General features: G+C 50.6%; 1 protein-coding gene across 1 annotated transcript; it reads left to right on the forward strand.

Moving 5' to 3' along the window:
• Positions 1 to 26483, forward strand: shroom2a (shroom family member 2a). The gene is made up of 12 exons (XM_076045574.1): positions 1 to 392; positions 1717 to 1918; positions 7398 to 7546; positions 15663 to 15785; positions 16091 to 17522; positions 17559 to 18599; positions 19058 to 19143; positions 22209 to 22781; positions 23320 to 23946; positions 24352 to 24523; positions 24613 to 24885; positions 24964 to 26483. Exons 2-12 carry the CDS (start codon positions 1721 to 1723, stop codon positions 25234 to 25236), a joined length of 4947 nt encoding a protein of 1648 aa, XP_075901689.1. The 5' UTR covers positions 1 to 392; positions 1717 to 1720; the 3' UTR covers positions 25237 to 26483.
• Positions 26484 to 26594: the final 111 nt, after the last annotated feature.

Consider the following 26594-nt stretch of genomic DNA (forward strand, 5'->3'; position numbering starts at 1 on the left):
TAGATGGCGCGCTCGCGCCGCCTTCTCCCTACACTTGCTCTGTCGCCGCAGGATGGGGAGCTAGGCTAGCCGCACTAGCTTAGCTCATATAAACTCATGAGTGTGTCAGTGTGTCGTCCTCGGTGTCTATCCCGGACTAGGATACGGACTGAAGTGTTGCGTCTGAGTCCGGGGTGGGAGGGAAACACTTGCAACCTCCTTTGTTTTAATTTTAGTTTTCCCCTTTCTTTTCTTTTCCCGAAGGCTGGCAAACTTTTCCGACATGACACTTTTCCAGGTAAACCGGTAACAAAGGATAAAGTGTCCCATGTGCAACGTAAACCCGGGATCTAGCTGCGTGCCACCCCGACGAAGCCTCTGCGCCCCGGTTCGTCCGACAGTTTCATTTCCAGGTAAGGTTGACAATTTATTTTCATTTATTTGTTTAGTAACAGACTTCCGTGGACCTCGCGGTGCCGCCGAGTCCCGTCAAAGTCCCGGTCCAGTGTTGTTTATTGAAACTCGGGTTTCGGTCACCTGTTGTGGAGAGCAGCGAGCCTCCCGGTGTGGGCACTGCCGATGGCGACGGTGTCCATTGTTCGCTGCTCGACATTACTCACGTCTGTTTAATTCTCTCGCTCTTAAGAGCATTAATTTTGCGTCAGTGCCAAGGACAACAGCAGGTGTTTCCTTCAGCCGCTACAGTCCGAAATGCATTTTCCCCCCCCACCCCCTCGACCACACAAGACAGACATGACGAGCAGAACCGAGGGAATGTTGACTGAGTCACTTTATTGGTTCCCCCCCCCAAAAAAAAATCTCTTTGTAAATGTCAAGTCTTTGTAGCCGCGTGAGGGGTGATAAGCCTTTAGGTTTGATGTAAAACGATGTTGTTCAAATGAGGCAAAGTTCTCAAGGTGACAGTACGTGGCGACTCTTGCGTTCCAATAAGTAGGTGTCACCGAGAGTTACAGTGACTGCTAATGCTTAACGTGACTAACACACCCTTGCTGCAGCAGCATGCGCTTCCTAACACACACACACACAAAAAAAGTGATATTGCTCCTGTATCGCTTGACTCTCGTCTGGACTTCAACCCCGTCCTAGGGAAGCATTTCCATCTAAATAATGCCACAATAAATAGAGCAAACAAAACGGTATGTTTAACTTTATGATTTTGTCAAACATTAATTTATAATTTCGGGAAAAACTAGTATTTTATAGTAACTTAACAGTCATTCACAATGGTCTGTAAAAACAATTAACATCAACTATCCGTGACCCTGAGCCCAGGAACAAGCCGATCTTGGAAATGGATGGATCATAAAATATATTTGATAATCAAATATATTTTATATCAGGGATCATTCAGACCAGAGGCTGTTTTTGAGTTGATACATCTTCTTGTCGGGACACTGAGTCTCTTCAGTGTTGGGGTTAGGGTCTAGATTTTGTGAGCAGCATGTAGTCTTTTCAGGTCCAGGCCGGCTTAAAAGATCAGCTGTAAAACATGTGGCCCCAAACAATGCTGCAAAGTGAAGTCTTGCTCATATTTCCAGCTTGCTGTCATTTCCATAGATAAAGAGTTTATACATAGTTGTCAGTGCGTTGCTGGAACAAAGCATCGGTGTTTGGCAACATCGGCGTATTTTTGGATACTCAGATGCACACACTAACATCTTGAGTCTGAACATTTGTTTGGACACGTGTCTTCTTTGTGTCTTTTTTTTTAAACAGTACCATGGATACTGATGGATATAGAAATGATCCACGCTACATGGAGACAGAGGCCTATTGGCAGAAAGCCGACGATCTGGATCCAAGGGACAGAGATGGAGACGGCTGGAAGCTGGTGGAAGTATTTCTCTCCGGAGGGGCTCCGTGGGGTTTTACGCTCAGAGGGGGGCTGGAGCATCGGGAACCGCTGCTCATAACCAAGGTAAATATTCCTTCCAATCTCCAATCTCCCACTCATAATGGATTGTCAACTAGTCAAAGGAAAGCGATTGTCAGTCTGAATACTGCTGTAGCATAAATAATGCTGCTACTAGCCAAACTCAGCCCCCACAAAGACACATTCAACAAGCAGGGAGGCATCATCAGGAAGGAGGCCTCCTTGTCTCAGCATTCGTCACAATAGAAATGAAAAAGAAAGATCGTGAACACTCACTTTCTGCGTGCATAAATGCCCCAAGTGTTGATTAATTACTAAAATACATGTCTGCTGACGTGCATGACCAGGGACTCCGTTGAAACACTAAGTCTGTGAGAGCAACCTGTTGCCTGTGTTTTTCTTTACCATGACTTTCTCGCAGGAACAGTCAAGTTTGCAGTTTGTTAGCACTCAGCACGAGAGCATTTTTTTTGCCTCTCAGCATAATTCCTGGGAGCCTTAGCACAGTTTTAGAGAAGTGAGAGCACGGCCGCAGGCCTCGTCATGGTGCAGCTCGGTGTGCGATTGTTATGCGTTCTTGTTTGGTGAAGTGGGAGACCATGAGACACTCTCTGCCTCTAGTGTTCATGAGAGCTTCTGAACGTGGCACAGCCCAGTGAGCGCTGATGTCACACCATCTACAACATTTCTCTGTTGGCTAGCTAATGATTTACCTCATGAGACCTTGTTAGTTTGTGTGAGCTGGTGAAATACTTGCATCTCCATTTTTTTTTTCGTGAACCTGTGTGCGTGTTTGAGTTTTGTTTGCCATCCCCGTGGGTCTGAAGTTCATTTCCTAATGGAGGTCGGGGATGTGGGAGCCGGTGGTGGTCTTCACTCTGCCGGTGTAGGTCTCTCAGGAAAGATCATTCCATCATCTCTGGCAACTTGGGAGTTTTCACACTCTGTGGAAATAAGTGACAGAGTCACGTCGCTGAGCCACGTGGGGTGAAGTGTTGCCCTGTTGGACTACCTGCCATTCTCTGGTTTAATACTGACTGAAGCAGTTTGTTAATATTTTGCCACCAGCGCCGAGGATCAAGGAAACGTTGGACCTGAATCTGATGGTGAGACGCATCACTGCGATCGAATCGAGACTAAAATCCCACTCGTCACCAAGGCTCTGTTGCGTTTTTAACTCCCTCCCCCCCAACTTCCCCTCCCCCCTCAAGTCATTTGCTGTCTTTTTATTTTTGAACTGGCTTGAACTCCATATTTCAGGGTGTCCTGCGGTACCAGGAGCAGAGCAGGAATGTTGAAGCTTTGTTTGATTCTCCAAATGTAGTGAATTATCTGTGACAGCTCGAAGCCCGTTGGAATGGCGCAGTGGGATAAGAAGTGTAGTCAGGATTAGTGATTTGTTCTCTTTTTGCACTGGCAGTCAGATTACGGCTGTTGTTTCACAAAGGTATGCGGCTAAATTATACGTGGCGGCCAGATAAAGATGCGAGGCAGCTTGAAATTAGTTGAACACGAGCCACAGTCCTGCGCAAAAATGCTCGAGGCCCCCTCATCCAAGCATTTTTCTTTTATCATGACATAAATATGTGGACGCACTGCAGGGCAGACAGAGTGCACGCTGGACTATATGTACTACCTGATGCACTTTGTTCTACATCTGTCACATATTTGTGTTTGATCGCTCCTCCTGAACTTGGCAGTTGGCGCTCCCTCATGTGCCCCACGTCCCAACTTGGTTTTATTTTGTTCGCATTGTGTTAAAATAACACATTCTGCCCGTGTCTGAACACGCAGGACTTGGCTGGAGTCAAAACTGTAATAGTTGCAGGGCTTGCCCACATCTGAAAGTACATCACTAACCTGCGTTTGAGAAAAAGAAAAAAAAAGCTGCTGGGCAAAGAATTGAAGTCGAGCAAAGTCAAGCAGATGAGTGCAGGGCTGGACGGAGACGGGGGATGATTCTTCTTGTCCCTTTACGCTTGTGTGTGTGTGTGTGTGTGCACTTTCTGCAGCTGCCGAGATGATGGGGAAGAGCAGCCCTGCCATCTAATGAGAAGTCTTGAGTATTTGTTTAAAAAAAAAAAGAAATCCTGGATCTAATTAACATTCCCATCATTCCACTCATAGCTCAGGTTATGCTGAAGGTCTCGGTGGACCTAAAGCCCTTAGTCTCAATAATCTTACATAATCCTGTTTTACACAACACAGCTGGGCTTGCACCTCATGGCTACCTTTCCTCCGCCGGGATCGAAATTTTGTAAGAGCGAAAATATTGTTTCCTTTGAAGGAGCTCGTGAGGCACCGGCGTTACCACACGCTGTGAAAAATGACCTGCAGGTAAACAGCTCTTAGTGATTATGCAGTCGTCTGTGTGACAAGACCAAGCGACTCTTTTTAGAGATTGCTCACCCTCTGGAGCAGAGATGACTCACAGGGAGATGGATTAGCGCTGCTCCTTGCCTCTCAGATCTCTGTGCAAAGGCTAAACTAATAGAGCAAATGGATATCTTGCACAATTTCCAGACAATCTGTAAAAGCAAGATATTTGAACTGCTTTTCATCTTTCAGTAAACATTTTTTAGACCTCTGTTTTCCATTCCAGAATCTAGTTGAACATCCTAATGTGATTATTTTATCCAGAAAATCCAGAAAGCGACATATTTGAACTCTCTGCTAAAACGCTGGGTTTAGCTCCCTGCCAATTATTTGTGCGGAAGCGGGACAAAAAAGAAGGTGGAGTCAACACCCAACAGGGGGGTGTAATGACTAATGGGAGAGGAGGTATCAATGTCCTGTTGTGATGTCACAAAGGGCAGATTTTATTAATTCTTTTTTTTTTTTTTTTTTTTTCAGAATTGTGGGTTTTGGTGCACGCAGTCTGAGAAATTCAACAAGTCAAAGTTCTAAAGAATATTTTTCTCAATGCAGTGTGGACTTATATGGCTACTTGTTTAGAACATAAGGAAGCAAGACAAATGTGCAAATGCCTTCAGCATGTGTCAGGGATAGATTAAAATGAGAAAAAAAAGAGACGGTGCTGAGGTCACAGAGGGGAAAAGTTTTGTGGTTTTTCCTGCACTCGCCGTCTTCTTGTCAAACAACAATGAAGGCCGCCGGTGATGTAAGCACGCCGTCCCGGCCAGTACACTGAGCCCAGCGGGCCTGTCCGCATGCAGCGGAGGACGTCTGTCAGCAGAAAACACACGTCCGTCCATCCGTCCCTCGCCCTCGTCGGGCCGCCACCACATCCTTCCCCTCACGTCCCTCACGGGAGCCGCGGGGCTATTTTTGAGGATCACTGTGTGTCCAGGACGGCTGCACTGTGACTGATAGTGTGGCCTCCAGGAGGATGGTAAACAATGGACACCGTGTGGCTGGTGCACACTGAGCAGACGTATGGCAGAAAAAAAAAATAAAATCATTTTTAAGCTACCGTGTAGTTTCAAATCACCATGTTGTTACATCGTTGTCTTTCTAAATTGTTACTGAGAGTTTACTGATATCTTTAGTTATTTTTCTTTTCTTTGTAGCTAATGTATTGTTTAAAATTGGCTCATCAGTGTTTTCCAGCAATATTGCTTCCTTAGCTGGCTCCACCATACAGTAGGTCTAGAAATTGAAATTTTGTGATGTCACAAAGGGGACTGTCACCTCTGGCTCTGGAAAGTCAATTTAATATAGTACTTTTTATTCCGCTCGCTATTCTTTGCTCTGTGTATTCTACACCAGCGCTTCCGCAGCCCTTCAATTATCAAGACCCCACTAGCGACACCGCAGATTGACACTCAGTCTCGATGCTCCACACCATGAATTAGGTTAAATCCATGACCTAGATAACTGTCATTGTAAATAAAACCAAGTGATCTTTATCTGTGTTCAGGGCCCCTTTAGCGCCGCTCAAGGAACCCCTTGGCGTCCCTTGGACCCCACTTTGAGCACCGCCGGCCTGCACCTCCATCCCGCTCTCTCACGCTACATCATTTCCTGGCGTCTGTGCAAAGCCCACTGAAATTGCTATGATTATTTCACCGCCGCGCCGGGTGTTTGTGTTCTTTAATCCGTTGGAGGCGTGCGGCGTTGCTGCGAGAATGACCCGCCGTTCCATTTTTAAAACACTGTAACTTCCAGTAAATCCGCGGGTGATGCACTTTCTCCTCGGCAATACATGACCATATGAGGCGCCGCGCAGGATTCCAGCCAGTCCTCGTAAAAAAAAAAATCCTCGGCAACCTTGCCTTGAGATCGGTTTTGATTTAAAAAAAAAAAAAAAAAAAAAGAGAGAAAGAAAGCAAGCAAGCGCTCCTTGATTGGAGCTCTCTGGCCTCGGAGAGGTCGTTTAACACGTAATGGTCTGTAAATGTACACATTCCTCTGCGGTGGAGTCATGTCAGCCCCTCTCACTGTTGGAGTAAGGGACTGATAATCGACCGCAGAGCTCAGCCTCTCGCGCGTCAACGCGCCAACAGTCGTCCAACCTTCAGATAGTTTCTGACCCGGCGTGCCGACATTGCACCTCTTCAAGTCACCTCGGAGGTTCTCTCCGTTTGTTTTCCTTCTCTGCTGCAGCAGCAGCAGCAGCAGCAGCAGCAGCAGCAGCAGCAGCTCTTCGACTGTACTCCACTTCCCTCCTGCAGACGTGTTATTGCAGGTGTCTGGCCTCAAATAAACACAACACCGTCTGTTTGTGCAAGCGGCCTTTGATTGTGTTCCGCACCGCTGTGAAGTTTGGCGAACATGGGAGTATTTTTATTTATCATATCGCATACTTTCACATTGTCAACATAGGGACCCCCCCCGGCTTTCTGGTGCATTCCTCACAGAGTCCGAGTATTATCCCCGTCTTCTGATCTTTATTTTTATATTCTGTTCTGTTCTGTTCTAATGAAGCGGGCTTACATAAACCAAAAAACCTCCTCAAGGTCTCCTGAGAACACCGTGTTTAACCCTCTGTTTACAGCAGCAAGAGGCTGCATTTCAGCCTCATCCTGAAAGTGATGCTTTGCTGGGCCTTCCCCACATCAAAAGGGGGATAAAGGGAGACTGCCGGGAGAACTGTGTGTTTGGAGCGCAGACTGTCTAAAAGGGGGCAAGCGGAATAAGTAAAGGATGGACTTCTAGAGGCACAGTTAATGGGTAGCACAATGTTCTTTATAGGACACCTATGTTTATCTTAAAAGCCTTGTTTCAACTGCAGTTATGCTGCAAAATCCAAAATCTAACAGTGGAATTCTATGGTTTTAAAGTTTTTCTAAATAAATAGGTTTTCCTTTTCCTTTTTTACAAATACAATACAAAAATTCAACAGGGTCTCATTTAATTTTACCTAAGATCACGCCAGGGGTGGGTAGGTGCTGTTAACGCAACAACAAAGTAATGTAGCTGTACAGTGACGAGCAGCATTAACCGGCGCTACCAACTTCCCGTCCAGAGGAAGAAGGAGAAACATTTCCTCTAAGTGTTGGCTGCTCCATAAAGCAAAGAGTGTCTAACCCCCAGTCGTCTGTCTGCTGTGTTTGTGTTGCAGGTCGAAGAGGGCAGCAAGGCGGCAGCTGTGAATCTCCAGGTGGGAGACGAGCTTGTCAACATCAATGAGATTCCCCTGAGTGGCTACAGGCAGGAGGCCATTTGCCTAGTGAAGGGCTCCCACAAGACCCTGAGCCTGGCGGTGAAGAGGTGGGTAAAGGATCCCCGTGCAACACTGGTGTAGCGCGCTCAGCTCGCCATGGCAACCGGCCGCTGCTCTCCAGGACACAAGAGCTTCTGCTGCTGCTGCTGAGTGCGCGCTAGCTGAGTGCGCGCTAGCACGTTAGCTGGCTAGCTGGATTGTCCTGTTCAACCAGGCTTGTCGCTTGGATGCAGCCCAAAAGAGTTCGCGGCGTGTGACATCATCCTTCAATCTCGAGTTCCACAGGCGGAAAGGATGTTTTCGGTGACATAATTTCCTTTAGTGACTCACGCTCTGGCAGGTGTGGGGAGATTTTGAAAAAAAGAAAAATGTTCCAGTTCGTTGGCGACGCGCCCTCATTGAAAAGACATTTGTACTTGGCATTGTTGAGTGTTGGCGAACGATTACAACAAACTCGCAGTCCCCATTATCACTTCCAAGTCGTTGGCCAATCAGCGGCGCTGTTCAGCTATCGTGTCCTCTGTTGCTGATCAATCGCGCGTCCTCCAGGCCCCTCCCCTCCTTCCACTACCGGCCTTGCACCGCGGAACACTGGTCTCATTGTCTCGCTCCACGTTTCTGTCTGCGTTGTGTCAAATCATAACATAATCCCCGAACAAATCCAGCCGTAGGAGGAAGTCCGCACGCTGTTTGTTCCTCCACAAGGACGCAGCTGAGTCACGCTCATTCATCGACTCCACCGGCTCCAGAGCTAATGGGCTCAGAGTAAAAGGTCCAGGGTAGGTTTTGTAAACAGAAGGCGCACGCTGTTTGGTGGGACAGCTGAAAGGCTGCGGATAAGTAAAGTTTCCAGCTCTACCACTGTTTCCTTCAGTTGTGATCTTGACAGGCGGGAGCTGGATTTACTGCCTGTCTCACTGCTTTTCTCACTGGTTTAAAAATAGACAGAGCTGGCAGCTACATTACTGCCAGTGTCACATTTTAAAATTGATGTTTATTGTTGACCAACTGCAGTAAAGGAAAGGCAATGATAAAAGAAAATCTTTTAATTGATTTTTATGAACCGAAGCTAAGTGCTATACAGTGCCCTCTATATGGTGAATATACAGCAAATGTGGCAGGAATGAAGTATAGAGTAAAATTAAGAAGAAAAAAAAAACAATATAATGAATAATATAATATAATACAAAGTATGTCCTAACCATTTTAGAGAAATACTTATAGGTGCAATGGTGCGATGTTTGGTGATGAAGTTTCATGTGTCACGGCTAATGACCGTTTACCCGCTGACTGAATCTACAACCCGCTGCAGCACAAAAATATATAGACACAAACTGCTAATGCCTACAATTACACATCTCGGCTCACAGCCATGTCAGCAAAGTGTTTTTTTTTTGGTAGGCTACTACAACAGGAAAGAAAAAGTTGTTTCTTGTGCCCTGCCAGAGACTCCGCACTCTTCAAGATGAAGTCACGGAGGGCCGGGAGGAGGAAGTGGGTCGTGAACGGCAACGCGGCAGGATGCATAGCTCGAGGGTCTCGTTATTTATCGTTGCAACGTGTTTTGCGATTGTTCCAGGAGGAAGACGTTTCCTCGCAAGGACGAGTCCCATTGTTCTTCTGCTCCACGGCAGGCAGACTTGTGCTCCCGCGGGGCTCCTCCGTCCTTCTGCTCGCATGCGCTCAACAATTTCTTTTATTCATCTTCGCTCGGAGTCTCTGCCGCTGATTCGGGCCCTGTCAGCACCAGTTTCTGCATGTTTTTCGTTTTGTTTTTTTTACAAGTACAAGTCCAGCACTTTCTTTGCGGTTTGGCTTCGACCCTTAAACGCAACCAGATTCGTACGTTCCTTCGTGCACTTCTCTCTCACACCCAGCAAAAAAAAAAAAAAAAAGGATGGCTTTGCCTCAGCGTCGCACGTTGCTAACGCCGTGCCTTTTTGTTTGACTGGAGCTCAATCCGTGCCTGAGCACGTCTGGTGTCAGTGGCGGAACGCAGGCCCTTTTATCTCCGGGATAACGTTGAGTGGTTGAACACGGACCAGGAAGCTGTCAGAACCTGCTCCCCGCTGCAGGTGTGGTCCCGGCAGAGGGGCGGAGCCTCGCTCAATTTTGCATGTGGCTGACTAACGCGCCTGTGTGTGTGTGTGTGTGTGTATGTAATGTCACACGGGAGTGAGGGAGGGAGGAGGGCTAAAAGGCTCGTGATGCAGCACGAGAGGGACGGATGGGTGTGGCCACCTGTGGGAACGCGTTTTGTCCTCGTCGCTCGTGCCTCAACCACACACACACGCACAAAAAAAAAAAAAATGCAGCACATGGACGCTGGCTGCTGCTGCTGCTCCCCTTGTTTGCATGGGTGTTCTCGGAGCAGCAGCAGCAGCAGCAGGAGGAGCACTCATGCAGAGTTTTCACAGCATAAATGGGCATTTAGCAAACACAAGAGCTGTCGGTGTGAAGTCGGTGCCAGTGTGGAGTTTGCACGTTTTTATCGCCGGGCTGCTGCCAACGTTGCACAATTCTGGGCAACAAATCTCTGATTATTGGCACGTGAGATTCTTCTGCATTTTACCTTCTAAGGCCTGGAGCGTAATATCCCCAAAGAGACGCTAACTTGGGTAAATGTGTTTCGTTAAAAATGCAGTTACGGACAACCCTGATGATTAAAAAGAGATGTTCAGGACTCGAGCGATTCAGCCTGGCATATTTTTGAACCGCGGTAATTTGACTTTTACCAAGGCAAGCATGATTCAAAACATTAGCATCTCTCCTGGTTCCCATTAGAGGGTCGTACATGGCAAACCTGCACCTTCAGTCTCTGACATTTCCACTTCGGTGCGTTTATGCGACGATGGTTTGCTTGCGCACGTGTGAGATTTTTATTCACCAGCGGGGCTCCTGCAGTCCCGATGGCCTGAAATCATTGCAGCGTGCGCCGCAAACAACACAGCGAATCATTAAATTTTACAACATGGAACTTCAAACACGTTGCAGCTTTTAGGTTTCCCCCTTCTGGCTTTTTTTTTTTTTTACACAAGCACCACAGCTGCTGAAAGGCTGCGTTATTTCGCACATGAGAGAGGAGCTGCGGTTTGCTGTTTGCAGCATTTTAAAGGCCGTTAAAGGCTGTTGAAAGTATGACTGATGTCCATGTGTGCTTTTTTTTTTTTTTTTTTTTTTTTTTCCGCTCACAATCCAATTATATCTGCATAAGCTTAATGCCCTCTCTGTACAGTGCACCCATTCAGCAGGGGAGGCAGTGCAGTGGCCTTTTTTTTTTTTCTTCCCCCTCCGCTCTATATAAGACCACTAAGTATGCTCGGAACGCTCGGCGCAGAATTCTTGTCATAAGTGGATTTCTTAAAACGGTTTTGGCCGCGAGCTGAGGTGTTCATTATTGGGAGAGATTTCATCACATCCCACCGTCTCACCTGCTCCCCCTCCGTCTGGTTTTGGTTTGCTGCCCCATGATGACGAGGTGATGAGCGACTCCAAAAAACGCTCAAAATGTGACGCGAAAACTTCCAGAGCGAGAAATCAAATAAACGACGCTCGATCCGCACGGCGACTGCGAGCGCGCGTCCCTCCGACCCTCGGCCTCCAGCTGAAGGTCTCCAGGTGTTGTTGTTGTTTTGGTTTTTTTCTTTTGTTTTTTTGGCTGGGTTGGGGGGGGGGGGTCATGGCAGACAGCCGTTGACCTGACAGCTGGAATGCCTCTCCGTCCAGGAATGTGGCCGTCATTACACGTTGCTCACGGTTCACCCCACTCACCCCCCCCACCCCCCCCGAGCATGACTGGTTTGATTGTGGGGACTCCTGAAGAGGGCCTTTGTCAGACGCTTAGGGGGTTTGGGGGGGGGGGCAACTGGAATCCAGCGGTTCACCTGCAGACTGCAGCCAGCGTGGCTCCGCCCTCAGCACGTGTCCGCTCGGCCTTGCTTGCACTTGATGTTGCATTTTCATCCCTGCGCACACGGAGTCGAGCTGCGTCCACTTGTCTGAAGTGCACAGTGTGGTGGCGCCTTTTTCCTCCTTTTACACGACAATAATCTCTCACCTCGGCCAAATCAAACTTTATTAGACCTGGTAAACATTCCAACATCCCCTCACCCACCACCACCACCACCACCCTGCGAGCCATTTGTTAAACCAGCAAATAATGCAAACACTTGCAACTCGCGCTAACAATGGAAACCTTGTTTGGACTGTACGCTCGACTGCTCCCCTCACAATAGATGACTGTGAATTTTATTGCCTTCCTGTCAGCTTAAGAGTTGCAACCTTTCTTTGCTAATCTCTCTGCCTTGTCACCAGACCGCTGGCTAGTGTGCCAGAGCACATTCATTAATAAAAAAAAATAGAACAAACACAGCAGGACATCAGGCGCCCGCCCGTCACTTTTAGAATAGTGTTTAAAGGCAGCTGTGGTCAGAAAAATAGAATAAGTCGATCTGTGTGCCAGATTGACGTCATTCAGCATGAGACACCCGGCCTCAGTCAATATTACTGCGGTCGTTATCGGACTTGCTACAGGAAATTAGACCACCTGGAAGGACAACTACTGCAAACTGTGTCTCTTCCAGGTGTGTGTGTGTGTGTGTGTGTGTGTGTGTGAGCTCAGTCTGGGCCGTCCTGACGTTCTTCGGCCCCAAAGCTTTCAGGAAACACATAGCCCCCACCACCCACCCACCCAGCTAGCCGGCCGGCCGGCCAGCCAGCCACTGAGCCACCATAAAGAGCAGGCCGTTGCCATAGCAATGGCAGAAATGCGTGTTTGCCGCACAAGAGGGGAGATGGGAAGAGAAGAGTCCGGCATTTGGTCCCCGTCATTAGCATATTAGCCCCTGGGAGCCAATGAGACGAGGCAAGGTGCAGGGCTGCTGCAGAGGGACTGGCTGTGACAATAGACCTCCTCCTCCTCCGCTGCACTTCCAACCCCCTCTCCCGGCTAAAACACCCAGTAATCCCGGGGGAAATCTGCCCTCTGATCAAACTAATTCTGCCCTGAGAACTTTTTAGACATTTAGCCCCTCTGTGCTGATCGGCCTTATTTTCACTTTGCCGACTTGCTGTGTGGATGTTATGGGGTCCTGCGCCGGGCTTGTGCGATGATCCTCGGCCCTCTGTGGATCAGGGGTGTCTTTTTTTATTTTTAAGTTTTGCTGCTCCTTGATGCGTTGGAAGTGATGTGGTGCCGCCCAGCGAACCAGCAACAGGTCTGATCGCACATTTCACTTGGACACACATGTTGCGTGCGGGTCCATCATGAGTCGTTCCCTCCTGATGCCCGGTGAGTTGACTTTTTAGTGTCCGCCAACCTGCTGCCTCTTGTGCTGTCGTGTCTAAAGGACATATTGGGGCCCTCTGGGCTTTTTTTTTTTTTTTGTAATGACCCTAATACTTTGTTATTGTTATGATTGTTCTTATCTTTGTATGAGGTCAGCCGTCATGTAGGTTAAGCTACGATCAGCTAAAACCAACAGTGTGTTAATCTTTAATGACGGGGCTGTAGGTGAAATCAAAGGTCCGTCTGAAAAAAAAACATTTTTCTAATTGGTTGGAATCAGATCCTGTTTTGGTTTTATTTGGGTTTTTTTTTTTTAATCTTAGATGCACTTGAGAGTTGTTTATTTTTGAATGTGGACCCCAGTCAGGAGGGTTTCCAAACTGCCCCCCAACACCACCCCCCACCCCCCGGCAACCCCTCCCCCCTCCTCTCTCCCCATTCCAGGCAACTGATTCACTTTCCTAGCATATCTGTGCCGGCCCAGCTGTAGCCCTGACGATAGGCCTAATAAAACCAGGCTCATTTGCATCCCAATGGCTGGCGCCATGTGTGGCGAGCTCCTTGTGCCCCAGAAACGCACACTGAGCGAGTGGAGCAGGAAGACTCGGCTCCACGTCGGCTCCTCTTTGTCCTCCCAAAAGGCCTTTGCTTTTAATCCACAATTAATTTTGTGGAATTGTCCTACTTTATGCAGCTTAACCAAATCTGTCACAATCTGGAAAGTCCCAATCCATAGAATTAGTGTAGGTTGTAAGTATAATGGCTCAGGGGTTTTTGTTTTTTTTTCCTCTCCCCATTTCACCTAGTTAGAAGTGTTGAGCTTTTCATCTGTAGGAAACCGTTGTTTGAGACTCTTGTCGTCAGATCATTGAAGGCTTTTCGACAAGTTGACAGAGAGGGCGCGACCTTTTGACCTTGTGGCAGTGCGAAGTGAGAACACAAGCAACCGCAGCTTTTGTCAGAAGTTTTTTTTTGTTGTGTTTTTAGTTCTCTCCCAGTAAAGCGAGCAGCCAGGAGTCTGAGACGCAGTGCTACACTTAAAGGCGCAATGCGTAACATTCTTGAGGCCTCGGTTGGCATTGAATGGAGTGAAAATTCAGATGTGTCGTTTTAATAAAATGCACATTTTATATTTGCTAATAATAATAAACATTTATTATGTTTACATGAAGAGCAGCCCATTTTTAAGGAGGTGTCTATATAATGTATCCCAGAGATCATAGCTGGTATAAAACAGATGTGAGATCAGGTGGGGCGTCTTTAAAACACACTGAGGTTGGTGTCAATGCAATGACGCCACCACATCTTCCTGAGCCTGCAGGTTTCAAAGTGTCTTCCCCCCCCCTTTAGATCCAGTGTCTTTTCGCTTGGCGTCAGAAGTAAAGAGGAAAAAGACTGCGTGTCTACAACCAGCAGCAGTCGCTCCTCCCAGATATTGAGTTTGTTTCCCTAGCTTCACTTGACTGGCAGCGCCGCTCTCATGCTACTCGATGCGAGTTGTCAGCAGCGCCGAGAGCTGAGTGGCCGTCTGGGAGGCAGACGACAGCTTGACTGGAGGCTGATGTTGCTGATCTGATTGTGTAAGAGATTCCCTATTGTATGCTAAGCCCCCACCCCCCCCACTCCCCTCTCCCCATCCCCTGCCTCACGCTGGGCTCCCACCCCCCGCCGCCATATGGCAAAGACTTAACACAAGCACTTCACCTCAGCGACATACTGTTACATTAATGGACCCAATATCAGATGAGGAAAAGCATTTGACTCCTGCACTGTCTCCGATCTCTCTGGGCCGGCAGTTTTTATTTATTTTGTTTTTTTTTTAATGCTTTGTGTAACTTCTCTGACAGCAGCGGTTTGCACTCAGAGTACATACATTTGGCCAATAGAGGGGGCTACAACACCGTATGACTGCAGACTGCTCCACCACTGTATATTACTGACCCGCTCAAATACTGTAATCATTTTTTAGGGTTGTTCTCGCAGTGTGAGGCCGTCATGCAGGCATACACATATATATACATTGGTAAAATAAATCATAAAAACCCTTTAGTGCCGTAGTGAGCCCCGGCCTGGAGGTGGAGCCGTCTGTTTCCTGTCTTCTGCTGTAAGTGAACACAGTTGTTGGTGAGCACTGAGTGTATGTGTGTGTGTGTGCTATATTCCCCCTGCTGCCCAGGAATGTGAAAATGGATATTGTAAGTCACAAAATGCCCTCAGAGAATGACGTGCATGTGGCAAGAAGCTTTCTTACGAAGATTTTGCGAAGTTCCATGAGGTACGGACCCTATATGTGGCTTCATCTGTAGTGGAGTAGTAGTCTGCCGCCGCCCCGCTCCCCCCCCCCTGCCCACAATCGCCTCAATCATTCTACCAGTCCATGGTGTCATTTCCATTCTTCCCATCGCCACTCTGCCATGGTTACCTGCCCTCTCTGACATGTTCTTTCCGGGATCATCTCGTGGGCCATTACATAAACTGTGTTCATCCCACTTTTATTGCATGCAGTAAACTAGTCGTGCGCACTCTTGTTGCCGTAGTTATGAGACTGAATGAGATTGTGTTGCATTACAACGTGTGTCGGCTTTATCCTAATAAGTTGTGTTTACTTTTGTCCGTCATGCATTCAGAAAGAATCGCTTCAAAGGGTATGTTTCATGCACATGAATGATAACTTTAAAATATTTTCAATGGAACAGGAAGGTGCTGTTAAAAAAAAAAAAAAAAGAAAAGCAGAGAGACTAAGTGCTGACTAAGTGGGTTGTTTGCACTGACTTTGGCAGTTTGTTTGAAAGGGTTTGGTTTCTGATCCACTTTCTGTTTTTTTTTTTTTTTTTGCCTTTTTCTATTTTGCTCTCCTTGTCTCTCTCTCCCTGCAGGAGAAATGAACCCATAAGCAGGCCTCACTCCTGGCACTCCACCAAGTTCAATGAAAGCCAGTCAGAAGCTGCTAAGACGCACTCTCCGCCCATAACGGCGTGGCACACCAGATATGATGCAAGGTAACCTTTGGATCTACCAAGTTTCTCAGGTGTTTTATTTGTCTTGGGATTTGATGCACTTTGATATGTGGCAACATTCAATGCAGCAATAAACTTACACCTATGAAGAAGAAGGTTGGTTTCTGTACTGCAGGTACTTTTTAGAGTATGAGTTGTTGTGTTTCCAATCGAACAAGATGCCTATAGCAGGTGTGGTTTTCCTAAATGCTCCGCTGAAAAGCACAGTCGTGAAGCAGACTTCTGATATTTCACTGATTTGTGGGAAAATGCTGACGTTCGCACATGTTTCCCTTTTTCACCCGCAGCTCATCCTCCACTGACCTCTCCTCTGGCTGGGAGCCCACAAACCTGCGCAGGGTATCGGACCAGTTCAGCTCCCACGGCAGCATGGACAGCCTAGAGCATGTCTCGCACCCGTATCCGGCCGGCCAGCTGTCGCCCGCCAAGTCCAACAACAGCATGGAGCACCTGGGAGGGGGTGGAGTAGGAGGTGGAGGAGGAGGAGGAGGAGGAGGAGGGAAACGGGACTCGGCCTACAGCTCCTTCTCCACCAGCTCGGGCACCCCGGACTACACCCTGTCGAAGAGCAACACGGCCTCCACGGAGAACATGGTCCATAAATTCAGTCAGTGGGATTCCGGAGGGAAGCAGAGCATCGGCGGCGGCAGCGGCAGAAACAACCAGAATGTGACGGAGGGAGTCAAGCAGGACGACAGGCTGGTTTACTCCCAGATGTCTGGAGGCATCTCGGGCTGGGAGGCTCAGCAGGCTGAAGAGACGGCCGGCCACCGCCACTCCACCTCCAGCAGGACCAGCCTGGGACCCGTTTGGCACGTCCCCGAAAAAAAGAAACCCACCCCCACCTCCTCCTCCTCCTCCTCTTCCTCTCCACCGCCGCCTCCACCCCCACCGGCACGCAGCGATAGCTTCGCCGCCACCAAGGTGCACGAGAGGGGGCTGCTCATCACTCAGCCCGAGGCGCCCGAGTCGCACGTCTGCGGCGAGAGCCGCCGCAGCTACAACCCGTCCGCCAACAACTTCCACAACTCGTCCGACAAACCCAACCCGAAGCAGTTCAACTCCAACAAACACTTCTCCCTGTCCAGCGGTGACGTCCGCCAGGCCCCGCCCCCTCAGCAGAGGCACCACAGTGACAAAAGCACTTTTTACTCCCAGCCCTGGGCCGCTGCTACGTCGGCGCCGAAGCCGCAGAACGTCGGCGGCTACTACTGCAGCCTGCAGGAGCTGCCGACCAACGGCTCTGCGCCGCACGCCGCTCACAACCAGAGGAGGAATTTGAACACGACCCCGCCGGCTGCCGACAGCAGCGGCGGGCAGAGCCGGTACTACTGCATCACCACCTGTCAGCTGACTCAGCCCAACCCGCACGCAGGTAAAACCTGCGAGGAGCAGGCGCAGTCTGGGTCCGAGCAGAGCGGCGTGAGCCCGCAGACGCAGGTCACCAAGGTCAAATATCACCTGCAGCCGCAGCAGCAGCAGCAGCACCTGCAGCCGCAGCCGCTGCAGCAGCAGCAGCAGCAGCAGCAGCAACACTCCTCGCAAGGCAAGGACAGCAACGGATACACAAAGCACCACGTTACCACAACACTGGAGACCTTTGTCCCCAAATTCAGTGCCGATGATAAGGGACGCCCGGGCGTGCAGAGCGCTGCAGAGTCTCAGGTCATTTCTTACACGTCCTGCAGAGTGTCTGAGCAGCAGCGGCGCTCGCTGCCGGCGCAGCAGCAGGCGCAGCAGCAGGCGCAGCAGCAGGCGCAGCAGAGGGAGTTGCCCCCAGACATCAGGCACCACCACAGCCAGGTGAGCACCAGGATCTCCCCCCAGGAGACGCCCATGCTTCACTCCCTCTCCCTGGACGCCACGGGCCAAGACGCCAGGCTGGGCCAGGCCATGGACGAGTCCCCGGAGGGCAAACCGGTGAGACGCAGCGACCGCTTCGCCACCACACTGAGGAACGAGATCCAGATGAGGAAGGCCCGGCTGCAGAAGAGCCCGAGCTCGGCCGACGGCGACGAGGATCAGGACGCCTGGAAGCCCTTGGAGAACTCCACGCCGCCGTCCGCCGACGGCTCCTTCACCAACGCCTACAAGGTGAACCTGAAGGAGGCTCAAACCAGGGTGCTCATGGCCACGTCGTTCCGGAGAAAAGACCTGGAGCCCGTCCTCCTGGAGCACCCGTCGGCCGAGGCCTTGGCCAGTTTCCCCTCCAAAGACGGCTCAGAGTCTGTCGTGGGGAAAATGGGTCCAGCAGGCGGCCTCGTACCTCGGATTGGAGGTCGGAAGCGTTTCCAAGCCGAAAAGAAGGTCAGGTCCTTCTCTGAACCGGACAAAATCAATGAAGTCGGGGTGAAGAGGGATCTTCCCGAGAACCACAGCTCCTCGCTGGACCAGGAGAGGCAGGCAGAGAGCGCCAAACCTCCTTCGTCGAGTCACATTTCGCCCCGTGGCTACGGCAAGAACCCGGCCGAGGCAAAGGCAAGCAGTCCTGGCGCAAACAGCCAAGCGCAGGGATCAAACAAAGGCGTCAGAGGAGGCAAAGAGTCCGCGGAGCAGGCTGAGCAGGCGGAGCAGCTCCGGGGAGGCGTCTCCCGGCCGTCCGCGCAAGACCAGCAGAGGCTGGGCACCTTCGCCGAGTACGAGGCCACGTGGAACACGCAAGAAAAAACGTGGGAAACCAGAGGGCGCTACAGGTCAGCCGACGACATCCTGGATCCCGGACCGGAGGACAGGAGCAAAGCCACGTGCTACCACGAGAGGTCCCGCTCGTCTCCCTCGGCCGACTTCTACGGACAGGTGCGTTCTCTCCAACGTAATGTCGTCATTTTTTTTTTTTTCACTTGTTTTTCTATATAACCGCAGCAGAAGCGACGACATGGACGCTGTTTTCCAGCCACTAGGTGAAGGTGAAGGTGCCGTTCCCTCTATTTAGGTTGAGCAGAGTGACTGGACTGTCATCAAGAGAGGGAGCCAAGTCAAATATTAATCTGCGTTTGCCGATGCGACACGCCCTCAAACCGCCAAAGAAATTGCGCATTCATTTAAAAAAAAAAAAAAAACTTTGCTGGTTTCTTTTCCGTCTGGTTGAAATAATTTTCCAGCAAACCAGACCTTTTGTCTCGGGGAAGGTTTAAAGTTTCTTTTTTTTTTCCTCTCTTTTGTTTTGTTTGGTTTTGTTTCTTGCGGCCGCTCTTTTTTCCTTCCTCCCTCCTGCCGACAGTCATCGTGTGTATCGTGTCAACTTTTATTTACAGAAGATTCAGGTTCCTGCGCGACGGTCTGAGCCGGAATATTTCCAGACGGAGAGCAAACCTGCCGAACGACTCGCCACCGCCACCAGGTGAGTTTGTTTTCCGTGTGCTGACCCCCCCCACCACCCCCCGGCCTCACTCTCCCACCCACCCCACTCCTGCTCCTGCTACTGCTCATTTGCTTCAGTCTGGTATTTTGTGCCAACAATAATCCTCATTATCAACATTGTTCTTGACTTTGAATCTCCATGTTTCTGCCTCTTGCCGTTCTGGCCGGAGGGAGGGGGCCGGTGGGCTTGGGGTGGGACAGTGCGCTCTTTGTAATCTGCATACCAGCACCACTGCCGCAACTGTGACGGCACAAGTCTCCCCTCTCGACTCTGCTTTGTAGGCGGTGTGTGTGTGTGTGTGTGTGTGTGTGTGTGTGTGTGTGTGTGTGTGTGTGTGTGTGTGTGTGTGTGTGTGTGTGTGTGTGTGTGTGTGTGTGTGTGTGTGTGTGTGTGTGTGTGTGTGTGTGTGTGTGTGTGAGGAAGTGTTTAAGGAGCCACTTGAAAGGCATGAATTTCTGTCTAATAAGACGCTGTGTGTTTTCTCTGCGTTGCTGGAGTTCTCTGCCACGCCGGCTGTTTATGTCTGTGGCGGTCTTCAAGGCTTCCGATCGGAGCGCTGACCTGAGCGCTCATAAATAAATAGCCGTACGAGTCAGGCGTGTGTCATGGCGGTTAAAGGCCTCGTGTTGTGCAAAAAAAAAAAAAAATCGCCGGATCAGTATTTTTTCAACAATAGTCTGTCAGTCCCAAGTCTGGATTGGCCATTTGTGATGTCACGAGGGGTGCTTGATACCTTTCCCTTGGTCGGAGGCCCCATCAACAGTCAGGGGCGGTCGGGGACTAAAGCCATTAGCAGCTAAGCTAAAGCTAAAAGAAGCTAAAACCCGGCGTTATCGTTATTTTATTCTTTTATGTGCTGTTTCGCTGCATCGTACGTGGTTTTTACATTGTTAAGGTGTGAGTTTGTTCATGTCAAAAATCCCAAAACTGATCTCTTAATCTCTCAAAACGAGTCGACCTCAGTTTGCCCAGCGTCACTCGGCATGTGTAGCCGGGTCGTGCGTCACCCAGTGTTGCTCACTCAGAGTTTGCCTGAGTGAGCAGAGCCTCACCGGGCCGCACGTTCCCAGTCCTCCTCCTCCTCCTCCTCCTCCTTCATCCTTGCTGGAAAACGTCATGATGGAAAAATTCTCTTGGTTCTTTTTAAGCGAAATGACAAACTCGGCTACTGGGGGGAAAAAACAACACGTGGGTCTGAATAAGTGGGCGCAGGCTCGCTGAAAACGCCAGCTCGTGCCAACGTGGTGCAGAAGTTTTGTCTTATTAGAGGTTTAAGACGCAGTGAGACGGAGGTTTGCGTAGTGTTTTTCTTTTTTGTTTTTTTTTTTGCTGACATTGGATGAAGTTCTGACGGGGCTGTTTGCTTAATAAAGCGTGTTGACTGACAACTTTGGATTTCATGGGATCAAGACTGACTCTGCATTAACCCCTGCGCCCATCACAGTCAAAGACTGAATGCCTTAAATCCTCACGATGCAACAACCATGACGTGACTTCAGGGCCAGTTTGCGGATGACGTAGCAGAGGTGACTTCCTCCGCTATCTAACCAGTTATTCAGGAGTCTTTCTGCATTACCCCCCCCCCCCCCCGTGAATGAAACTCACGAGTATCGCGTCTTGAGCAATCGGCAAGCGTCGGCGCCCTGGCGCACGCACGTTTTACATCGCGACAGAGCGCCGGATAGTGAAAACCGTCGTTGTCCCAAAGCTGCGGAGACGAGCTTCAGGGAGGAGCAGCTCCACCCAGTTTGAGTCATTGACAAGGCGTAACAAGACACCGGCAGGTGGTGGCCGCTGTCACACACACCACGCACACCGGCCAACACACACACACACTCACAGCAGAGACACCAATGACTGGGCTGCCATGGAGATTTTAGCAGTCAAGCGTCACACCAGGTGAGTTTGTGCGTTGATTGCAATGAATTGAAATACGCTGAAATGAATGCCTCGACACCAAAATTACGTGAGCTGTGTGATTCTAAACGTGTGACTTTCCGATAGGCCAGCGCTGTGTACAACACCGTCAGACAAAAACAGTTTTTACCCCAATAGATGACCTTTTGTTTGACGTCATGTATTGAAAATTCTTGAGGAATGCTTGAATTTATAGCGGCATGAAGAGTTTAGGTGTGCAGCCGTGTCGGTGTCGTCTTGAAGTGACCCTCTGTCTCAAGAGCTAAACGCTGAAAGCTGTTCTGACGGGTGCTCGATTCCACAGAAGAAGAACTGGCCCGTCAGAGTCGGAGTTATTAGATCATCCGTCACTGGCGTCCTGCCCGTGTCGTGCCGTGTGTGCGAGAGAGACGGCAGCCGATCGAGGGACTGTGGCCAGCTTCAAGGCTCGCTCTGATTGGGTCGCATCCCGTGACCTGTGTGCGGTGGTGTGTCCTTAATCAAAGCTGTATGATTTCTGTCTTGATGTTCTCGGAGTGCTTTTAATTGAGTTTGTGCGCGAGTCTCGTGACGACGCTCGGCTCTATTATATGTTGTCCACTTTATGATCCTCTCTTCCTTCTTGCTCTCTGTCAGGGCTCTAATTAGACCGTGTGTGTGTGTGTGTGTGTGTGTGTGTGTGTGTGTGTGTGTGTGTGTGTGTGTGTGTGTGTGTGTGTGTGTGTGTGTGTGTGTGTGTGTGTGTGTGTGTGTGTGTGTGTGTGTGTCTCGCCTTGCAAAGAGTTAACAGTGCAAAAGAGACTCGGGCAGGAAAAACTGATCCAGTTTTCCTTCTCCTCCGGTCGGTCTGGAGGATTATTTATTCCTCTTTCGCTGACTTGTGGGAACTGGAATATTCCTCCTCGGGCTGCCAGCCGAGCCGGCAGCAGCAGGGCGGAGGCTTGCGGTGGGGGTGGGGGGAGGACGTGTGTCTTGTCATGCTGGCATAATCACAGTGGCTGACGGAGGGACCGGAGAGGCCCCGCCGCCACGGGTCGCGCGCCCAGCCGCAGCGTGTTATTTGACGGGAGCTGCAGCCTGTAGTTCGGGCCGGGCCGCTCGTCTCCGCCGCGCTTTGTAATTAAAAGCTTCCCATTGTTGCTCCTCAGGTTCTCGGACAGGGCGAGGGAGAAGCCCGACGTGGACTCGTCGGAGCGCTACCCGGCGGCTCCGCCCTCCGCCGGAGCCAATCCCGAGAGCGGGCAGCGAGCGGCCCCGGCCGTCGCCGACCACGGGGCCCCGTCTGCTTCTCGCGAGGAGCCCGGCGGCTCGCAGTCCCGGCCCGGGCCCAGGGGCAGGACGTCTGCGGCGGAGAAGCCTCCCCCGCCGCCCCCCCGATGCCCAGAGGTCGACTCCCACGAGTCTCCCCCCGGCCCCCGGAGCGAGGCCTTCTTCGCCAGCCCCGGCTCCGCCTTTGCCTCCACCCACCCTGGCCAGGGAGAGTCGGAGCAGGTCAGCAGAGCCGCGGTGCGTGGAGACGGAGGACAAGGGGCAGTGCAGCATCCCTCGGCGTCCAATCGCCAGCCGGCCTCCCCCTCCTCCCCCCCACTACCACCGCCACCACCGCCGCCGCCGTCCTCCCACACAGCCATGGAGGGGCAGCGCTCTCCATCTCCGCACTTCTCCCCTCAGAGACTCAGCGACAAGCCTCCCGTTGCCACCGGCCATGAGGAGTCAAACAGGTAAACGCTGCTTTGCTCTGTTTTTTTTCTTTTGAAAAATGGTATCTTTGCATTTCCTCAAGTGGTCTTTCCTTTTTAGTCAGAAGCTTCATCGTCAGGATTCATCACGTCTCCATCATTTGTACAATGGAGTCTATTTAACGTCCACTGACATGTGAGCTCTGTCAGTAAAATAGAGTCATTCTCTGCATGGTCTCCGGTTCCGTCCGCAGGCCTAATGCAGCTCAGTCGTGTCTAAAAGGGCTCATTCGGAAAATTTTCATCCTCTTGATTCAGAACTAATTGATGTCGTCTGTAGCCATCCCAAGGCTGAGCGTGTATGTTATCAAAGCGAGTAATAACAAACTAAAGTGTCAAACTGAAACCAGATGTTTCTTCACGTTCCAGGAAAAGGAGTGTGGAATGGGGAAAAAAAAAACGAGTGTTTGTCCCTCCCTCCCTCCCCCCCCCCCCCCCCCCCCCTTAAAATATCACTGAAATAAACACAGATTAAGGAATGTCTCATCTTAGAACCTTGCTCTTTTGTTCTTTGCTTCAGGATGGATCATGTGACAGGAAGCCAGGCCGCCGCAGCCGCAGCAAAGAAAGTGCCGGTCAGGATTATCCACTCGGAGGAAGCCACAGAGAAGGACAAGTGTCCCTTCCTGCAGTGCAACGACGTCGCCGCCGCCGCTCCGGAGCCTCAGGGCCTCGCCACCACCCGGCTTGGCAGCCCCGGCGCCGCAGGGCGGGACTCGCCCTTCTGCGCCTTCACTCGCCAGGGCAGGGAGGAGGACGGCCCGCCGGCCCCTCGCGCCGACCCCTGGGCCCAGAGAGACGTGTACATGAGCACCGGGAGAGACCACATCAATGGCAGCAGTCAGCTGCCGCTGCCGCCGCCGCCGCCGCCGCCACAGCCCACAGACCAGCCTGCTGCCGGCAGCTGCAGGATGACGACGTCGGCGGGGACCGCAGGACTCGCAGAGGAGCAGAAGAGGGAGGAGCTGGCCCGGGACATCATGGGAAAGGACCGCTCGCTGGCCGACATCCTGGATCAGAGCAAGATGAAGACCACCATGGACCTGATGGAGGGCATCTTCCCTCAGGGCGAGCAGCTGCTGGAAGGAGCTCAGCAGCGCAGGAAGCTGCCGGCGAAGCAGGCAGTCGCCCGCCCCGCCGAGGAGAGGTCAGTAGAGGCTCTCAGTGACGGAGGTTAAAGGCAGGGTGGAACGGAAAAAGAGAGTCTAGATTTTTAGGCAGGCTTCCAGAAGTGATGAGTTGAGCTTCCTGCTCAAAAGCAAAGTCAAAAGAAAGAAAACCGTTTGTGAAATATAAATACATACGTGTTTGAATTGGGTTTGTATCCTTATTTTGTATGAATTTGTTTTCTAATCTTCTGGCTCCAACAGTTGGCAATAAATGATTTGTCCACACGAGGGCGCTGCAGGTGGAAAAATGAGGAATTTCAGATCAAGAGCAATGACTCAGTCATAATATTGTTCAGCCGCAAGAGATGATTGTGAGGGAGGTGATCCAACGATGACCTCTGCACTCACCCTATGATAACAATGATGTGCTGCTCGCATTCCAGGGAGAAGGAGGACAGCATGGCTGCAGCCGTCGGCATGGCGGCCAGCTCTGCATATTACAGCACGTCTGCTCCCAAAGCAGAGCTGCTCATCAAGATGAAGGACATGCAGGAGCAGGAGGTCGAGGAGGAGGATTCAGAGGAGGAGCTGGACATCGACCTGGCCAACAAGAAGGTACCCTGCATATCAAAGTCTGAACAGACCCACGCGAAGGCCTGTCTCTCACCGGGTTTTTTTTCCCCTCTTTCCCTTCATCTTTGCAGCAAGAGCTGATCGACAGCCTCAGCAAGAAGCTCCAGGTGCTGCGCGAGGCCCGCGAGAGCCTCCAGGAGGACATCCTGGACAACAACGCCCTGGGGGACGAGGTGGAGGCCCGGGTCCAGCAGGTGTGCAAACCCAACGAGCTGGACAAGTTCCGGATGTTTGTGGGAGACCTGGACAAGGTGGTGAGCCTGCTGCTGTCCCTGTCCGGCCGGCTGGCCCGGGTGGAGAACGCCCTCAACACCCTGGAGGAGGACGCCACCGCCGAGGAGAGGGTGGGTGGAACCTTCGGCGGGTCATCCGAGTCCGCGAGTCCGACCTCGTGCGTTGATTTGGCGTCCGTTTTGTTTCAGCGCACGCTGATGGAGAAGAGGAAGCTGCTGATCCGACAGCACGAGGACGCCAAGGAGCTGAAGGAGAACCTGGACCGCCGCGAGCGCGTCGTCTACGACATCCTGAGCAGCTACCTGCCCGAGGACACGCTGACGGACTACGAGCACTTTGTCAAGATGAAGTCGGCGCTCATCATCGAGCAGCGCAAGCTGGAGGACAAAATCAAGCTGGGCGACGAGCAGCTCAAGTGCCTGATGGACAGTCTGCCGGTGGAGCAGAGGCTGGTCCTCTGAGGACGCTCGTCCACCCGGGGGTTGTTGCTTCTTTCTTTCTTTGTTTTTGTTTTTTTTTTGCTAAGCCACAGATGAGGCTTGTGTCCACAAGGGGGAGACAGAGACAAGGAAACTCCAGGCGCTGTGTCTGGACTGGACTCTCAACTTCTTTTAGCCACTATTTTATGAATGCTGCGTTTGCAGGCATCAACCAAGCGACCAACCAACCCTCCAACCACTGTTTCTGAAGAACTTTCACCACATTTTTTTATGACTATTGCTATTTTGGGGTTGTTTTTTTCTTTTTTTTTTTTTTTCTTTTTTTTAGTAATTTATTGTAGCCTTTTGAAATCTGCGCGGGAGGGTGGTCAGTGTTTTATCTTCAAATTGTCCAAGCGGTGTGCGGAGAGGATAGGTATTAATCACGTTTTCTGTTTTACCCTTCACACCTTCTCTCACATCACCCTCACAGTCTGGGCCCGATATTTCAATAAAACATTCAGCATTTTTTATGTTTTTTTTTTCATATTTGAGCTGATGGCCTTTCGTTTAGACTCTGGCGCCTCGTTCCGCCACGGCGTGAACGGCAGCGGACGCAGACGGCAGGCGGCCTGCGGTCACCGGTCGTTTCTAAAGAGCACTTGTTCAAGTTCACCAGGCAGGAAGAACGGCAGCACTTCACGTCGAGGCCCGTCGGTGGAACCCGCGTCTAAAGTGCATCAGGAGCCAGCGTTCGGACTTCCCCTCCACTCCTGCACCCCCCCGGCCCCCAGTCGACGCTGCTTTCACAGTCACTGCCGGCCGAAAGAGACGAACACTTGTTTTCATCACGACAATGTCGCCACTGAGTGTTGCTGTGTTTCGTTTTGTGTTTTGTTTTTTTTTGTTTTGTTTTGTTTTATTACTCCACTGTGTTCAGGTTTGCACGGTGCAGCTATTAAAATGCATACTCGCCACCATTGTTACTTGACCTAAAGTGAACTTTAACCACTTAAGAAGAAAAAAAAAAAGAAGAAGTTGTTGGGCACTTTGCAGCAACGTGAAATGACATTTTTTCGACCAGCTGAGACGTCGGTCTGTCCAATGTGACATTTCAGACGGTAACCATTAAACACCGGTCCTGCCTCGGCCCTCGTGGAGCGAGACTTGACTTGTTCTCCGGCACATTGTGAGAAGATCGGCCTCGACGCACTCCGTGTTCCGACGCAGCTCAGCTCTTTATCAGCTGTGCAAGCTTACATCAAATAAAGAGTCTGCTGGGAAAAAAATACGCAGGTCTATTGTGATTGATTTTATGTTCCGCGATTTCTCTGTCACTGATTAACTCGGCTGCGCCTCCTCCGTGCTGATAAGTCTTAAAGACTTTGATATGATGAGAA

Source organism: Nelusetta ayraudi, unplaced genomic scaffold (genome assembly GCF_046127955.1).
Source record: "Nelusetta ayraudi isolate G7.1 ecotype Tasmania unplaced genomic scaffold, CSIRO-AGI_Nayr_v1 ptg000084l, whole genome shotgun sequence".
Taxonomy (NCBI): Eukaryota; Metazoa; Chordata; class Actinopteri; order Tetraodontiformes; family Monacanthidae; genus Nelusetta; species Nelusetta ayraudi.

What these genes read in the sequence shown, in the direction of transcription:
- shroom2a (XM_076045574.1), top strand. Translation starts at nt 1,721, where the DNA reads ATGGATACTGATGGATATAGAAATGATCCACGCTACATGGAGACAGAG. An exon ending in GGCCATGAGGAGTCAAACAG is followed by an intron (nt 22,782 to 23,319) that starts GTAAACGCTGCT and finishes TCTTTGCTTCAG; the next exon opens with GATGGATCATGTGACAGGAA. An exon ending in TCGACCTGGCCAACAAGAAG is followed by an intron (nt 24,524 to 24,612) that starts GTACCCTGCATA and finishes TCATCTTTGCAG; the next exon opens with CAAGAGCTGATCGACAGCCT.